Source organism: Peromyscus californicus, unplaced genomic scaffold, assembly GCF_007827085.1.
Source record: "Peromyscus californicus insignis strain IS unplaced genomic scaffold, ASM782708v3 Scaffold_15__1_contigs__length_86483966, whole genome shotgun sequence".
NCBI lineage: Eukaryota > Metazoa > Chordata > Mammalia > Rodentia > Cricetidae > Peromyscus > Peromyscus californicus.
In genome coordinates this window covers 80,761,572-80,780,986 of record NW_026294447.1, presented here as the reverse complement: position 1 = coordinate 80,780,986, position 19,415 = coordinate 80,761,572, and the positions used below count along the sequence as shown (strand labels likewise).

Sequence of the window (19,415 nt, the reverse complement as noted above, 5' to 3'; positions counted from 1 at the left end):
GGGCATGTGATCACTTGGGATCATTCTATCTTATTGGTGATGTCACATGCTCAGCTGTAGCATTTACCTTTGATCTAAATTCCTCTGTTCTGATATTAAGAAAGCCACTGATTTTTCTTTTGATTAATATTTATAACTAATTATTCTTAGTGTTTTTCATCTGTCATGTCATATGCAATGTAACCTTCATGATTGGTTAAACAAGATGACAGGGAGAGTGGGGCTTTTAAGGGAAATAATGTGTGGGAAGCAGAGTACACTGATAGATTTTTGAATAAATAAATTTTGAAGTTCCAGTGACAGCCAAGTGGCAGTCATAAATTTAAAGAACTATAAAATAAAAGTCTCCAAACTGGTGTGGAATAGTTGTAAGCATAAGTATTGAATGAAATTATGGGTAACTTGTTATAAAAGCATCAGCTCCAGCTAATGACTAGGTGACGGTCAAGAAATAAAGGAGTATTTTCTTACCTGAAGGCCATCAAGTTACAAAAAGTATACAGTTCAGAGATATCCTACAGTACAGCACATAAACTATTATAATACAATTTATAAAGGTTCATCATATTAATTAGAAAAACATTAAGATCCCAGAAGTAAAACTGTTTAGTAGGCACAAAGTTGAAACGTAATTCATACAAAAGGAAACAAAGTCAATACATGTATAAAGCAAATTCTATTTTATTAAACATTAAATAAATTAAATATAAACTAATTAAAAACCCATATTTAGTATGTCTAACAAAGATTTCTAAAGCATAATGTTTCTAAGCTGGTACATTGATAATGTTGACTCTGTTTTGATGCAATGTTTTTGAGTGTCAAAAATACAGAGCAAAGGCCTTAAATGCCTATGTCTGCAGTTACACTTCTAGAACAACTGTAGGAAAACAATCAGAAGTCCACAGTAACTGTAAAATAATCATTATAAGTATGTGACATTAAGACATGGAAGAGAAACCCAAATGCCCAGCTTAACTAATACATAATGCCTTGTATTTAAGCTATTTCCTACTGAAAAACATGCATCTTTTTTCGTTTCAGATGCTATTGTTACATATTTCTCCCAAGTTGTGCATGTTTTCAAATAACATTTATAGACAATGTTACTTAATTATTCTAATGTAAAGGTGAATTGGACAAACAACAATGCATGTGTGTTATGTGTAGACCATATAAATAACAGAGATCCACTAACTGCTTCATGTATTGTTTTGTTGATCATGAAAGCAGTAATAGCATTCATTGAAAGGCTATTAGCTTATGTCAGTTGTACAAATATAAGGGTTTAATTATATTTTCATATTTGCACATAATTCAGCATATTTATCCCTTCTGTTACTCTTCATTTTCTCTCCTGTGTTTAACCATTCCCTTTCTACACCTCTAGTGTTTCCTTTTCATTTTCATGTCACTTTCCCTGTAGAAAGGAGATGGGGTGATTGTCTTTTTGTGTTGCTCATTTCACTTAACTTTAACTTCATTCATTTTCTGACATAATTCAATCCTCTTGGTCGCTGAGTAAAACTTCACTTTGTGTTTATACCACGTTCTCTTAATCCATTCATTTATTGGTAGACACGTTGGCTGATTCGATAATTTGATAATATGTGCCCATAGCACTGCAATAAACGTGTGTGCAGGTAGGGATCACTGTACTATATTTCTTTGATTCTTCTGGTCACACACCTCGAAGTGGCAGGACTCCCAGGGAACCTTCAGGTCACACTGGCCAGGGAAGCAAGTAGACGATCTTTACTATCCCCTCCAAATCCAATCCCCAGCCTCCTTCCCAGTTCTGTAGCAGACCACCTGCCACAGGCTGCCCTTCCTCTCTGCCCCCAGCTCCCATTCTAATTCGTTTGTTGTTTTTGTTAGATCTTATTTTATTATTATTCCCTAGATGTCTGTTTGTTTTCTACGGAGAGACAGGAAGGGTGTGGATCCAAACAGAAGGGGAATAACAAGGTACTCAGCACAATTAGTCATCCTTGGCATAATACTGGGAAACACAAATGGAGAGCACAATGAGAAACCTGTGCAATGCAGCTAAAGTGGTTTAATATAAACAAGATCAGGAAAGATGTTCTGGAATGTCCAGTGGGGCCATTGTTGCCCCCACTATAAGGTAACGCCATTTAAGCTCTTTTCATATATATGTGTGTGTTTACATTTGAGGAAGTTTCTGCAGCGTGGCGAGCCACAAGAATATGTTATAAGGAGTCCAGTTGCATATTAAGGAATGTCCAGTGGGGCCATTGTTGCCCCCACTATAAGGTAAGTCTGTTTAAGCTCTTTTCATATACGTGTGTGTTTATATTTGAGGAAGTTTCTGCAGCAGTACTTTTTTGTGAGTCTTAAATGTTAGTTGTTCCTCCCCATTTCTTTTCCCTAAGCCATTTAACCCTTTATATTCTGTTATTTCAGTTTCTCCTTTATGTCATTGTGTTCTTTCTTTTTTCCCTTGAACAGTTCCCCCTGCCCCCATTGCTTCTTACTAATTCCCTGACCTTATGTACATATTCAAAATTAAACACACATATCCAAAGACTTAAAACAAGCATCTGCAAATGAGAGAGATTATATGACATTTGTCTTTTTGGCTCTAGGTTACCTCACTCAGAATATTCCCAGTTTCATCCATTTACATCATAATACTGTGTATTTTAACAATATTTCATGGAGGTAGCAAGGCAGAACACCACCCCTTCACCTTCTCAGCCTTTCAGGATTACACTTCTGCAGTCCCTGGATATAGTTAAATCTTTAATTTTATTCAGTTTTATTACTATTCAAAAGAATTGATCTAGTCCGGTAGAGGTTTTCTGTCATTGGGAATGCTGGTTTAAGTTTGATCATGAACTAAATGTGTATTTTTAGGCTAATGGAGGTCAAGGGCAACTTGCCAGCGTTAGTCTCCTACCATTTGTGCTCTGGAGACCAGTCAGGCTTGGCAGGAAGTGCCTTTACTGGCTGAACCACTTCAAAGGTCCTCAGTGCTACCTAATAGAACTTGCTTCAGTTATGGAGCTGTTTTAGGGAGATAAGGGCCACATGGTTACTGAGCAATTAAAACCCTGTTAGTGCAGTTGATTTGCAAGTATCATCTAATTTAAAAATTACACAATGTGAGTGGCCACCAACCGGACGGAGAAGCTATGGCGGTGATAACGGCACATACCCTGAGATCTACTCACCACTTCACTTGATCGCCCCCATCTTGATGCTGGTTTTCTGGCTTTGCTTTATTTCAGTTTGTTTGGCTCTTGGGTACCTGTTTTTTGCAGACACTCTGAGTCACATTTTCTGTGATGGTGTGTGTGTGTGCCCATCTCTTGTCTTATGCTTCCTTTTCTGCCTTGCTTCAGACATGGCACAGCTCAGTTTTGCATTTGCCTTGCCAGATACAGCCTGTTGGAACCTCATGAAGACCCTTGTTCTGTTACTTAGTCCAACTGGTCTCATAAATGGGAAAGGTGCTCTAGTCGCCCTTGCAATTCACAACAGCCGTGCATGTTGTACCTTGTGATTGTCTATTCTGACATGTGACTCTGAGTAAAGTGGAGATTTGTAGTTAGGAGAGGATCACAATGTAGATCAATGCTGGCTAGACACATCTGAGTTTAGAAGACAATACAGAAAATCAGATGAAAGTCTATGTTTTCCTTGTGTTAGTCTGTTTGTCATCAGAATATTTTTACTAAACCTTTCTCACTCCTAGTTATTTTTTTCAAATTCAGAATTCATCATTCAAGTTAAGATATAAATCTTTCATCAAATTGACTACTCCAGTAAAAAAAGAGTGGCATGTTTTTTTCAATGCTATTTTATATCTACCTGATTTAAAAAAAAAACAAAGATTAAAATCTAGACTCCCACATCATCTCCTCAGAGAGCACAAACTTAAACACTAGCACACAAACATAAGAATACTTTTACAAAAGCCAGGACAAACACAGGATCTGGTTGTAGCACAACAATAATAAAAAAAAAATGCATTCGAGGCTAGGAAGGACAGTTTTCTGTCTCCTGTGTTACTCTTCCTTTAGGCTGTAGAGCAGGGAAGGAGATATCATCGCTCAAGGGGGGAGAGTAACTGTAAGATTGCCTTGAATCTCAAAACCAGGAAGGCCCAATTCCACTTTAATACCAATTAATACTTCTGACCGCAGACATAGTCCCCAGCACCACTCCTGTGCAGGTGGCAACCCCACAGATTTCAGGCCTCCAAGAAGGACAAAAACTTTAGTTCACACCAGCTGCACCTTGGTGGCCACAGCATCTCTGGGCTTTGGACACATTCCAGCACTGTGCAGACAGCAGCCATAATTGCTGCACACGCTGACTGTTGAACGGCTTTCCCAAACAGAGCCAGCCTCCAGTGATCAGAATCAGTACCTGCATCTTCAAATGCATAGACATGACATGCAATAATAAGAACCAAGAACAGTCAGGAAAAAGATAACATCCTGAAAAAGCAAACAGATCAACAGTCCCAAGCATCAGATGAAGATGAGCGAACTGCCTGACACTGAACTAAAAATAACTTACAAAGAAGCTTAACAAATTTTAAATAAACGTAGACAATTCAGAAATAAACACCTAGTACATGATCAAAAGTCTCCATGAAGATTCAGTCCAATAAAATTATTTAATGCCAAACGTCGTCAAACTGTTAAAGAAAAAGCTCTCTTTGTCTATAAAATCAGAAAGAAAAAAGGCAGCAGAGTCTATGTTAATTTCATACAGAAAGCTGCATTATTCTCAGGAGAAGCCAAGCAGGATTGAAGAGTAGATGGACATCAGGAGTGAGAGATGACAACTGCCAACAGAGAATACTGTAGTCAGCAAAGCTGATGTTCAGAAATGAAGACAGAGACTTTCCCAGATAGACAAGAACTCTGGACTTCATCAGCATCAGACATGTCCTGCAAGAAAAATAAAGGGATTCCTGAAAGTTGAAAGGAAAGCATGCTAAAGAGCAAGACAGAAGCATCTTCAAATAAAAGGAGCTTGGTGGTCCAGCACTGTTGGGCACCATCTCCTGTCTCAGGATCAAGATACAGGCTCATCTAAGCCAGGATGCAGAGCTGCAGTCCACAGCCATCGGATGAGTACATACTATGCATCTGTGCTTCCCCATCCACCCTAACTCTTGTACTGTAATAAAACAAAGTTTTTCTTCTGAGTACCTTTAAAATTGTCTTTTCTGTTCTAAGGGATCTCTACACTGAATTCATTGTGTCCAACACTGTGTGGAAGCATTGGATACAATAATATTTATTTATCTTCCCATTTGCTGTATTGCTTTTAAGGTCTTACAAAAAAATATTGACTAAACCATCATAAAGGTTTCCTCTTGTGTGTTCTTGTAGTTTCATAGTTTTACGCCCAGTGGTTAAGTTCAAAAATAAAGGGCATGCCTACAAAGGTAGTCTTTGACAATAGTAGAAGGTGGAGAATCTTGTCCCAGTGGAGAAAATCCTAATGCATTTCTGTGGCTCAGGCTGGCCCTTGAGAAAACTTGCTTCAAAAGCAGGCGATTAATGTGTAGCTTGTCTGTGCAGCTCTGCTCTAAGTGGCTCCCTGGCAGGCTCAATACACAGCCATTTCTTCACTTTTTACATTATATGTGCCACTTTGCTAATGGCTCAGTGTCAATATTTCAGACTAAAGGCAAGTTCTTTACAGTGAAAGAGAACAAGTATGTGTCTCATTTCATCCTCTATCACACTTAGTTTTATGCTTTGTCTAGAAGCACTCAAGTTATTCAAAATGATTCAGTCCTGACTAATCTTATACTGAATGGGTAGGAATATACTAAAAAAAATTAAAACAAATGAAAAAAATTATGTAAATTTGCAGTATAGAAAATCAGCATACAAGAAAAAAATTCAACATTGTTCCGTATCAATAAGCAATTATCTGAAATGGAAATTGAGAAAGTAATCTTATTTTCAGTAGCTAAAAATATAAAAACGAAATTCCTGGGAATAAGTTTAACCAGAGGTAAATGGTCTCTGTGACGAAAATGGCAAAGTATCAAAGAGAGAAATCGAAGACCACTGAATAATAAAATGAACCTGGGCTGTTTGATTTGAGAAACAAACAACAGTGTTACAAAATTTCTATAGTATCCAAAGTGGTCTACAAATTCTGTGCAATTTATGAGGAAATTGATATAAAAACAGTATATACTACACACACACACACACACACACACACACACACACACACACACACACCTAGTATCCCATTATAACCATTGCTACTGGTTATAAAAATTAACTCAAACAGATCTAAAGATTGAATTTAAGATCTGAAGCTAAGAGATTTCTAGACAAAAGTACAAAGAAAATTCTCAGGGATATTGGAATGAGCAAGGATTGGGGGTGGAGACAGTTTCCTTGGAGCATGGAAGGAAAAATGTAAGACAGACAAGAAAGGTAGTCCTTTGTTGTAATTGCCTACTGCTCATGACTTCTGAACAGGATATAAAACAATGAATGGGGATAGGTGGCCCACAGACCAGAAAAAATAATCTGTGGGGTCCCCCAGGTGGAGGGGCTGTCACCCAGAGTGTGCAAGAAATTACAGATTAAAGAGTTAAAAACAAACAAACAAACAAGCAAAACAACTAAAAATTAGTAATAGAGTAAATGGGTGTTTCTCAAAAGAAAAGACACAAATGGCCAACAAGTGTATGAGAACTGTTCAGTGTCACTAGTAACTAGTGCTTCACTGTAGTAAGATCGGATATTCTCCAAAAGATGAGGAAGACAGTGAGTGCTGGCAAGGATATGGAGAAAGGGGGCCATTGACGCACTGCTGTGAGGAGAAGAAATGATCACAGCCACTATAGAAATAGTGAGGATTCTTCACTAAATAAAAATGGAACTACTATAAGTTTCATTAATTTAACTTTTTGGTATGTATCTAAAGGAAATGATGTCACTGTGTCCAAAAGACATCAGCCAAGTTGTAGAAACAGCTTGAGTGTTCATCATTTGACAAATGGATAAAGAAAGTGTGGTACACCATGAATTGTAATCATGTCATTTGAGACATGAATGAAATTGGTAAACATTATGTTAAATGAAACAGGCCAGGCACAGAAAGACAAGTTCCACATGTTCTCAATCATGTGTGTATTCCTTTTTGTTTTGTTTTGGTTTTGGTGTTGGTTTTTCCAAGATAAGATTTCTCTGTGTAGCCCTGGCTGTCCTGGAACCCACTCTGTAGAGCAGGCTGGCCTCAAACTCACAGAGATCCTCCTGACTGCTGGGATTAAAGATGTGTGCCAACACCTGTGTATTCTTAAAGCCTCACTCTCATGGAAGTACAAAATAGGGTGGTTCTTATCAGAGGTTAAGGGGGGTGGGGAGTGGAGAGGAACAGAGAAAGCATGACTAATGAAAACTCAGTTACAGATGGGAATAAAGAAAAATCTGATCTACTCATACAGTAGAGTGACTATACACAATGATGGTATATTATGTGTTTCAAAATCTTAGGTGAGTGGGTAATTGTTTCACTGCAAAGAAGTGACAGATGTTTGGGGAGACAGATGTATTTAACTTGATTTAAATAGTGTACAATGTTATGTATATTGAAACATTACCATAATAAATATGAAGTATTAATAAATATGTAATATCAGTTAAAAAATAAAAGATAAGCCAGGGAAGCAGGTAGGCTAAATGTAGATCTTTACCTCTCCCTCCTCTACTACAAATCCAATTTCCCAGTCTCACCCTCAACTCTGTAGCAGACTATCTGTTACAGCCTCCAATCTCTGCCTGCCTCAGTCTTCGGGGGATCACACAGATCTTTCCTCCAACCTTTCTTCCCCCAACTCATCATTTTATCACACCCTCCTCACCTAAAGAAAGAGATGCCTATCACGGTACAAGAAGCATACAGAACACCAAATATACTAAACAAGAAAAGAAATTCCCTTTGGACCATAATAATCAGAACACTAAACATATGGAACAAAGGAAAATATCAAAAACTGCAAAGGAAAAAGACCAAGTAACATCTAAAGACAGACCTATTAGAATAACACCTGACTTCTCAGTGGAGATGCTAAAAGCCAGAGGGGCATAAACCAATGTTCTACAGTTTCTAAGAGACCACAGAAGCCAGTCAAGACTACTATACCCAGTGAAACCTTCAATCACAACAGATCTATAAACCCGTGAGAAAAAGAAGCAATAATTAAAAGTCACCCTACAGAAAAGGGTGGGGGGAGATTTTTTTTTAGCAAAGAATTCTACCAGATTTTCAAAGAAGAGTTAATGCCAATACCCTCAAATTATTCCACAAAAGAGAAACAGAATGAACACTGCCCAGTTTGCTTTATGAGACAGCACTTATCCTGATACCCAAACCATGTAAAAATTCAACAAAAAAGGAGAATTACAGACCAATTTCCCTTATGAACGTAAATGCAAACTTCTCAATAAAAATACTTGCAAACTGAATCTAAGAACACATCCAAAAGGTCATCCACCATGATCAAGTAGGCTTCATCCCAGAGATGCATGGATAGTTTAACATATGTAAACCAGTAAACATGATCCACCAAATAAACAAAGTGAAAGACAAAAACACACATAATCCCATTAGATACAGCAAAGGCCACTAACAAAATCTAACATCCTTCATGATTTAAAAAAAAAAAAAAAAAAGCCCTGGAGGGACCAGGGATACAATAGACATACATCAACATCAACATAATAAAGGCAGTTTATAGCAAGCCCATAGCCAAAATCAACTTAAATGGAGAGAAACTCAAAGCAATTCCACTAAAATCAGGAACAAGACAAAGTTGAGCACTCTCTCCATAACAATTAAATATAGTACTTGAAGTCTTAGTTAGCATAATGAGACAACTGAAGGAAATCAAGGGAATACAAATTGGAAAAGAAGAAATCAAAGTATTGACAGAATAAATAAGTGACTTAAAAAATTCCACCAGGAAACTCCTATGGCTGAGAAACACTTTCAGCCAAGTAGCTGGGTATAAATTAACTTAGAAAAATCAGCAGTCCTCCATATATAAATGACAAGTGGACTGACAAAGAAATCAGGAAAACAACACCTTTCACAATAACTTCAAATAATATAAAATATCTTGGGGTGAATCTAATCAAGCAAGTGAAAAGCTTGTATGATAAAAACTTTCAGTCATTAAAGAAAGAAATTGAAGAAGATACCAGAAGATGGAAAGATTCCCCCATGCTCATGGATAATTACTACATTATTATATAGAAAAAATGGCCATCCTACCAAGAAGCAATCTACAGATTCAATGTAATCCCCATCTAAATTGAAACACAATTCTTCACAGACCTTGAAAGGACAAATTTCAGCTTTGTATGGAGACACAAAAAAACCAGGATAGCTAAAGCAATCCTGAATAATAAAAGAACTGCTGGAGGCATCACCATCCCAGATTTCAAGTTGTTCTATAGAGCTATAGTAATAAAGACAGCATGGTATTGACACAAAGACAGACACATCAATCAGTGGAATTGAATTCAAGACTCAGACACGAATCCACATACCTATGGACACCTGCTTTTTTATAAAGGAGGCCGCAGTGCACACTAGGGAGAGAAAAAAAGAACCGGTATCTTTAGGTTGGTGGTGTGCATTTAATCCCAGCACAGAGGAGGCAGAAGCATGCTGATCTTTATGAATTGAAGGGCAGACTGGTCTATCGATGGAGTTCTAGGACATCCAGGCATACACAGGGAAACTCTATCCCAAAACAAACAAACAAGAAATAAAGTTATAAACAGGGAATTCTCAGTAGAGGAATTTCCAATGGGTGAGAAACACTTAAAGAAAGGTTCAACATCCGTAGCTATCAGGGAAATTCAAATCAAACTACTATGAGAGTTCACCTGTCAGAATGGCTAAGATCAATAACATAAGTGACAGCTCATGCCGGTCAAGATGTGGCGCAAGGGAAACATTGCTGGTGGAAGTTCGAACTTGTACGGCTGCTATGAAAATCAGTATGGCAGTTCCTCAGAAAACTGGGACTAGATATACCTCAAGACCCCCACCGATACCACTTGTTGTGGAATATTAGTTTAAGATGTGTTACGTTCGTTTATGCTGTGGAATATTTGTTTAATGATGCAAAGATGTGTTGCATTCTTTTATGTTGCATTTGTTTAACTCTGTAAAGCTGTGTTACTGTGCCTGTGTAAAACACCTGATTGGTCTAATAAAGAAGTGAATGGCCAATAGCGAGGCAGAAGAGTGAAATAGGCGGGGCTGCCAGGCAGAGAGAATAAATAGGGGGCTCAAAAGAAGAGGGAAGAGTGAGGAAAGGAGAAGGAGAGGAAGACACCAGGGGCCAGCCAGCCAGCCACACAGTAAGAAGGAAAGATATATAGAATAAAGAAAAGTAAAAAGCCCAGAAGCAAAATGTAGTTCAAGAAAAACCCAGATGATTTAAGTTAGAAAAGCTGACTAGAAACAAGCCAAGCTAAGGCTGGGCATTCATAAGTAAAAATAAGTCTCCATGTATTTATTTGGAAGCTGGGTGGTGGGTCCCCAAAGAGTAAAAAATAAAAGTAAAAACTAAAACCAAACCAAAACAAAAACTACAACCACTCTTGGGCATATACCTAAAGGATACTCCATCCTACCACAAGGACAATTACTCAGTTATGATCATAGCAGATTTATCCATAATAGCCAGAAACTGGAAACAATTTAAATGTCCCTCAACTGAAGAGTGGATAAAAAAAAATGATACATTTATGCAATGGAGTATTACTCAGTGGTTAAAAAAAACCATCACATAATTTGCAGGCAAATGGAAACAACTAGGAAAAATCATCCTCAACATAAAAGCAGACACACTGAACCTGGTAGAAGAGAAATGGTGAATAGCCTTGAATGCATTGACACAGGAGAAGTCTTTCTGAACAGAACACTGTTAGCACAGGCACTAAGAGCAATAGTCAATACATAGGACCTCATGAAACTGAGAAACTTCTGCATGGCAAGTGACACCATCACTCAGACAAAGCAGCAGCCTACAGAATGGGAAAAGATTTTTCCAACTACACATCCAATAGAGGGCTAGTATCCAAAACATATAAAGAACTAAAAAAACTTCCTATCGAGAAAACAAATAATCAATTTAAAATGGGGTACAAATCTAAATAGAGAATTCTCAAAAGAAGAAACTCAAATGGGTGAGAAATGTTCATTATTCTTAGTCAACAGAAAAATGCAAATCAAAACTGCTTTGAGATCCCATCATACACCTGTCAGAATGGCTAAGACCAGTAAAACAAAAGACTGCTTGTGCTGGTGAGGATGTGGAGTAAGGGGAACACTCATCCATTGCTGATGGGACTGCAAACTTGTACAGCCACTATAAAAATCAGCATGGTGATTCTTCAGGGATATAGGAATCAATCTACTTCAAGATTCAGCTATACCACTCTTGGGCATATATCAAAAGGATGCTCCATCTTACCACAAAGACACTTGCTCAACCATATTCATTGCTGTTTTATTCACAACAGCAAGAATTTGGACGTGATAGATAGCCCTCAACAGATGAATGGATAAAGAAAATATGGCACACTTACACAATGGAATATTACTCAGATATTAAAAATGAAATCATGAAATTTATAGATAAATGGATGGAACTGGAAAAAAATCACCCTGAGTGAGGTAACCCAGACCCAGAAAGACAAATATAGTGTGTATTCACTTATATGTGGTCATTAGCTGTTAAGTCAATGATAACCAAGCTACAGTTCATCAGATCACAGAGGTTAGGTAAGAGTAAGGGACTGGGGAGGACAGATAGATCTTGTTAGAAAAGGGAAATAGAATACATAGTTACGGATGGGTGGGGGCGGAGAGCTGGGATGGGACAATCAGGTGGTGAAGGTGATGAGGGAAAGAGGGAGGGAGTACAGGAATAGACCACAAAAATTAAGGACCATCTGAGGTCATGGTACGGAAAACTAAAAACGTATAAGCTTACTAAACTATATACATATATGAAGAAGATCTAAATGAATCACCAAATAATGGGGACACAGAGCCCCAGCTGGTTATCTCTTGTCACTAAATGAAGCTTGCAGTATGGGGAAATGGGTTACATCTAACTGAGTTGTTGGCCAAAGGGATCCCACGGGAACCCCAAAACAACCCAGGCTGTTACCAAAACTATAAGTTGCACTTCCCAAACTGATGACAAGGCCCAGTCGCTGAAAACAACATCTACACAACTTGTTGAACATGGGGACATCGAGCTGGTGCCTACATAAAGCCTTGACCCCTACATTCTAAGTTCTTTGGTATAGGATGTTACTCTGTACACTACCAAAGGAGAAACATAAACACCAACCTAGCCACAAACTCTTCCATCTATGATGGTGTTCTGCCTTCAAGATACGCTAGGGCAATGATAGCAGAAAGCTTATGGGAGTAACCAATCAATATCTGATTTGACTTTAGTCTCACTCCCCAAGAAGGACCCCATATCTAATGCTACTTGGGGTGACCAAGAGCCTGAGACTAGATAGCCCAGGGGCCTAGGGTGAAATGAAATACTACTGTTCTACTAAAAGAAAGTAGCAATAAAATGACTCCTAATGAGTTATGCTATGCTCATAGATCATTGTCTTGCTCAGCCACCATCCAAGAAGCTTCGTCTTGTAGCAGATGGGAACAAATACAGAGACCTACAGCCAGACTATACCTATGCAGAGATTGGGGGACCTTGGAACACTCTGCCCTAAAAGTGATGTCGCCATTACCTCCCTCCCCTCAGAAATCAGAGAATGCATCAGAAGAGGAAGCAGAAAAAGTGTAAAAGCCGGAAGAGAGAGACCACCAAGAAAACAGGCCTTCTAAACACAGTAGGATGAGGCATATATGAACTCTCCGAGACTGAGGCAGCGTGCACAGGGCCGGCACCAGTCCGTACCACATGGGGTCCTACAGCTGAAAGGAGAAGTGGACCCAAGCCCCCATCCTAACCTAGACGCTATCTCCAACTGATAGCCACTTTCAAATAAAAATTTAGTTTGCTCCAAGGGAGTGTCACTGGGAAAACAAACCACTCTTTAGGGCAGGCTGCCTGCCCAACAGTAGATGACCAATAGAAAAACAAACTCAATGGCATCTTTGGAGGTTCCTTGTCTCATACTATCATGTCAGGGTCTTTTTTTTTTAATCCTGTATTTTTTTAGCTTTTTATTATTTTATTTTATTTGTAGGTTCTCTCTCTGTCTCTCTCTCTTTCCCTCTCTCTCTCTCTCTCTCTCTCTCTCTCTCTCTCTCTCTCTCTCTCTCTCTCCTTCCCTTCCTCCCCTACAGGTACTTTGAATATATATTGTGGCTTCCAGTTTTCTGTTTTTATGGGATTCCTGAGTGTGCAAACCAGTGGGTCTCTGTGTTTATATCAGGTTTTTTTTGCCTTTTCTTGGACTTTTTCCCTTCAGTTTGTTTGTTTTGTCTTATTCCAATGTGTTAGTTTTTGTTTTATCTTATTTTATTATTATTCCCTAGAAGCTTGTTTGTTTTCTAATGAGAGAAAGTGGGTGGATCCAGATGGGAGGGAGGTGAGGAGGAATTGGTAGGAGTAGAAGTGAGGGAAATCCCTATATTATAAGACAAAACAATCTATTTTCAATGAAAGGAAAAATAAGAAGATATATTAACATTAAAAAAGTATTTTGTAGTAAAATAAAATAAAACCAAAGGTAGAAATATGAACCCATCTCCCCATCTACTTGAAATCACTCTGTGTTCTTCTCACGTTAGATTTCTCCTCATGATGACCACACTGAAGTCCTCGGCTGCCCTGGTTTCCACAGCTGTGATTCGTCAGCCAGGTTTGTACTACAAAACACCTAACATAGTAAAAGTACCTTGTTCGTGAAGCTCCGAGTGTCTAGAGTTCACGTTGATTGTTCTGGTTTCAGTCTCTCCTCTGGTGACTTGGGCAATACTCTGTGGCTAGAGAGTGATGGGTGTGGCAGATACATCTAACTGAGAAAGAGAGAGGGACAGGAAGAACTGAGGAGGCTAGGGGAATGTCCATTTAATAGCTGGTCAGAGAAGGGAGTGGAGAATGTAAAGATGGAAAAGAAGATCTACGATTTTGGTTTGGCTTTTTACTTCAAAACGATAGTCTTATATGGTCTTATTTACCATAATCTGGCCAGAAAGGTTTATGGGGAAATTTAGTGTATTGAAATTAAAATTTCTTAGAAAGGAATGAAAGAGGGATGCCATAGTTAGCTTCAGCTGTCAATTTAATACAACCCAGAGTCCTATGAGGGAGTTTCAATTGGGGGATTGTCTAGATAAGATTATTGTGCCTATAAGGAATTGTTTTGTTAATGATCAATGTTAGAGGACAGAGCCCACTGTGGGAATCATCATCCCCAAGCAATTGGGCCAGAGAGCAGTGTTCCTTCACACTTTGGGCTTTAGTTCCTGCTTGAGTTTCCTTCCTGGCCCCCTCAGTCAAAGATAGACTGTAACCTGGAAGTGTAAGCCAAATCAACCCATCCCCCTTAAACAGATTTTCTGTTTACCCCACAATGTTTATCATATCAACTGGCTACAAACTAGAACAGAGGAACCAGGCTTGAAGACACTTCTCTTTCAGGGAAAATGAGAGTCTCAGGGTGCCTTGATGGACTTTTAACAACAGCCTGAGCTTTGACCCTCCATAAATAACATATTTTGAGTCCCCTTTTCCATGACATTAAAGTAAGATGTAAATGTATTTTATTATTGGCACCCCAGATACATTCATACCTATTTGGATGCTGATTGTAAGGACTTAGACCATCTCAAACAAGTCTTGGGTGACTGATGCCAGAGAGTCCATTTTGGAGATCTAAAAGCAAACTAGAAACATCATCTACAATAAAAATAGAACTCTGTAATTGGGTCTAGAAACAAAGGAGCCAGTAACTACCGTCCATCTTAAAAGATCCTCTGATAGGTAAAGGATATATCAAAGAACATCAAAGTCTTAATAGCCAATGGCCCAGAAAATAGCATCTTTCATATTCAGCCATATATTTTAATACTTGGATAAGAAAATAAAATAGAAGCAACCTTTTGCAGTTTGTTGCTTGTTTTCAAATATTTCACTACTAACCAAAAATAGTTCCTTTGTATTTTGGAACCAGCAACAACTAAGATTAAACCAGGACTCTCAAACACCTTAAGCAATGATTTGGAGAAGAAACATGTAGATTGTAAAGTATCTTGGATGTAGCAAAGGCAGGATGCTAATGATGATTGTCTGAGACAGTTTGATGACTTAAGCTCATTACTTTGATTTATGGAAAGTAACTCTCAGACAGAATCAGCATGAAGGTTATTCTTATACTAACGACCCTACTAAAGTCCAGTCCAGTTTATCAATGTGTGCTTAGTGGCACAACTGATTTGATTTCATGTAAGCCTCTGTCTGATGTTAACCATTCATCAGTGTTTTGTTTATCTAATTTGTTTTTATGAACGGCAAACTTCCCATGCTTAATAAACTGGTCCAGGCAATCAAATTCATCTCTTGCTTCTATTGTCAGCCTTAAAGCAAATAATTTACTAATGGACTGATTAGTTTTATAATTGCACCACATGTGAGCAAAAGTTCTTATTCTGCTACCCAGTTTCCCTGTTTCTGAGGAATTGCAAAACTACATACAACTGAAGAAAAATTATTGGGAACTACTTATTTAGCAAGCTGGTCAAGGTAAGGTTAAGTTCCAGATCCTTAAATTTTGCCTTCAGTGAGCAAGTTCTACTCTTTTACTAGTATACATGAAATCAGATGGCTTTCTGATCAAGACAATGCAATTAAACTATTGTCAAAAGAATGCACAGATAGAAAAGGTATCAGAGGCATGGATTTAGAGAGAAAATCTGGTTATTTATAACCTATTGTAGTGTGTTGTCTTTTCTTTCCTGAAATGATGCTCTGGGCATCCTAGGGAGCTTTGTGATATCTTTAGAGTAATAAAGATGGCAATATATTTACTGAGCTGACCACTTAATCTCTCTCCTGCTGTGATCAATTTGCTATGTTTGCAAGGTGGCTGGCCTTAACTGGAACCCTGGGATAAACCCCAGAGCAGAAAAGCTGTAAGTTTTAGTCATATCTGTTGAATTCTTGTTTTTACCAGTACTTTATTTCCTAAACCTTTTTGTTTCCTAATGACCTTTTGACCACTCTGTTCCCAGTTTAAGAATGTAGTGGTCTCTGTTGCAAAGAGAAGTTTCTTTGATGAGATGTGAAGGCTACATTGACCTGTAGGTATAGGGACAAATGTTTATAGATTGTTGTTAGGGATTATGCTGGTTTAGCAAATTAGTGGTTTTAGATTCTCCTCCAATAACCATGATTTCACTAGCACTAAGTATTTAGCTAGGTTCCCAGTTCCATTTGTGGTATTGCCCATGTTGAGCAGGTTTTAGGTCAAATTAGAGAAGTGCTGATTATTGCCAAGGTATGTGTTCCACTGCTGAAGCTGTAGGGTCTAATGTCATGTGGGTCTTTGGCATTAGATCTGGGTAGGAATGTTGTTTCCCCCTCCTCTTTAGAAGTTTGCATGGCACCTTCTGGTATGATGAAGGCTAGTCCTCAGGGAAGAGCTGTTCAGGCCAGTTCCAGTTGAAGAATCTCTGGACCCAGTGTGTGAAGTGCATGGCATCTTTAGCAGTAGGTACTTAGCTTCCATCTCCTAGGGTAACTAAGGACATAGCAACAGGCTATGTGTTTCCAGAGTCTCTTAGACAGCCCTGGCTAAAAACTCAAAGGAGAGCTTCTTATGTCTGGTTTTGGATTTTTCATTGTAGTTGTGGAGCCCAGTCCCAATGGACATACACAAAATACACCCATACCCAAGGCTCAGGAGACATTGCAAGGGCAAAAAGATTGTAAGAGCTAGAGGATCAGGGACTTTACTGTGAGATTATGTATCCTAGCAACATCAGAAGGTATACCTATAAAGTCTCACCAACATGATCACCCAAACACGAGCTGAACAAGGAGGACAGGCATGAAAATGCATTTTTAACTAGATGGGTAAAGCACACAAGGCCTCAACCCTACACAAAAACTATAGGCAACTGGTAAAGCTGGGCGAGGGTGAGGTGGTCCTCCCACAGAAGAGCACATTGATTGGTTGTCTCATGCTAAATGGTCAGCCCTGGAAACATACATACAAGTAACATTAAAAGGACTCAGCAAGTTATATTTATGAATATGTATAGATATATATGCAAATGTGTATGCAATAACAAAAAACCAATATATTATCTTTCAATTCTCTTTTAGTGAACCAAGTAAAATTATATTTCTCATAGTTACATTTTTCAGGGACATTTATTCTGTTGTTTTTCCTCACATATTTGATATTCTTTTCTTTTTAACTTATAATCCCAATGAAAGATATTCATGAGGCATATATAGTACAGAAGTATTTTAATCAATATATTTCTTGAGAAGGAGCTGAGGAGATGACTCACTTCATAAAACACTTGCCTTGCGAGTACAAGACCAGAGTTTTATCACCAGAACTCATGCTAAAAATGCCTAGAACCCATGAAAAAATGCTAGGAGATATATATATATATATATATATATATATATATATATATAGTTTGTGCTTTTATTCCCAGCATGGGCGGTGGGGAGGAGACAGGAGGATCCCCAGGGTGCTCTGATCAGCCAGCCTAACCTACTTGGTGAAATTCTAGACCAGTGAGAAACCCTGTCTCAAGAGAGGAGGGTGGCAGCAGAGGCTACTCTCCAGCCTCCACACACATGCACTTGTATGTGTATACACATTACATCTACTTGTGCACTGGCACAAATATGAACATGCATACACATTCACAAAACGCCTATACACAGACATATGTTTTAATCAATTTATTTATTTTACATCCCTCTGCTGTTTCCTCTTCCTCCTCTCCTTCCAGTTTCTCCCAACACTTCCTCTCTGCCCCTCCAGCAATCCACTCCTCCTCCCTTTCTATTCAGAAATAGGCAAGTCTCCCATGAGTGTTAACAGAACATCTAGTTGCAATAAGACTAAGCACCTTCCCTTGTATTAAGGCTAGGCAAGGCAACCGAGTATGAGGAATAAGGTCCCAAAAGCCAGCAAAAGAGTCAGAGACAGGCCCTGCTCTCACTATTAGAAGTCCCATGAGAAGACCAAGCTACACAATTGTCACATATATGCAGACAATTGTGCCTAGGTCAGTCGCATGCAGGCTCCCTGGCTGTCAGTTCAGCACAGACATATTTTTTAAATTCTTAAAGGAAATTAGAAAGCACAAGTAAGAAGAAGGAAATTGCAGTTTAAAAATGAGCAAAATATAAAATATGAATTGATGAAATCTAAGCTTGTCTTTAAAGAGCGTTATAAAATCCCTGTGGTTGTACATGCTTTTAATCCCAGAGGCAGGTAGATCTCTATGAGTTCCAAGCCTGCCAGGGCTGCATAGTGAGACCCCTGCCTCAAACTCAAAAGGTGAGAGTTTAAAAAAAAATTTAAGAGTAAGAGCAAAAGTTTGCATGTATGAGTGACAGAGATGGGAGGATCAGAGAGAGGAGGGAGGCAAAGGAAGGAGGGAGTGAGAAAAGGAGGTTAGGCAGAGAGAGTGTGGACAGAAACGTGCAATGGTTAACATTGGTGACAACAGGACTCGGGGAACAGACATCACTAGAGCTCTTCATCTATTAGAAGATAATGGGGAAATTTGCTCAAAATTTTCTAATATAATTATCAATTTAATGAAGTGGATAACAACCCTCATTTTGTTTAAAAAAATCAATACCAAAAGAAATACAATATATTAAATATTCCTCATATCTAGTAAAGAAATTGAATTTATAACATTAAAATTGAACAATAAAAATTGAAGCCCTCATAGTTTTAATGACGAATTCCATCCTGTGTGAAGGGTAAATAATTCTAATCCAATGTAAACTCAATATTCAGAAACATGAGAAACCATTTCTACCAGTTTACAGAGGCATGCACCACCCTAATCTCACACCCACACAAAGCCACACAGTCCCTGGCTTCCTCTGGTTCGGAATGGAATATTTGGAGTTTACAATAGTTTTATCCAGAATACATAGGGACTGTAACTCAATAAAAAGACAACTAAATGCAAAACAGGCCAGCAGAGGGCTTTCTGGTTTAAGCTGACACATAATGATGTTAGAAGGCATGACTTCTATCTTCACAGTAAGAAAGGTGCTGAATAGACTGAAAACTAATGACTCTTAAACCCATCAGAGAAGTGAGGTCACAAGGCAGACTGCATCCTTGAAAGCTGAGACTCACCGGCAGACACCAAGGATTACAGTGTGCACGGAG

General features: G+C 38.5%; 1 protein-coding gene across 1 annotated transcript in view; it reads right to left on the bottom strand.

The window, feature by feature from the left end:
• Nucleotides 1-720: 720 nt before the first annotated feature.
• The window catches only part of Kcnh5 (potassium voltage-gated channel subfamily H member 5), a 405,914-nt gene continuing 387,219 nt past the window's right edge, over nucleotides 721-19,415 (bottom strand). The window contains exon 11 of the mRNA XM_052739582.1: nucleotides 721-1,728. Within this exon, the coding sequence (XP_052595542.1) occupies nucleotides 1,651-1,728 (78 nt within the window). The 3' untranslated portion in view covers nucleotides 721-1,650. The remainder of the gene's footprint in view (nucleotides 1,729-19,415) is intronic.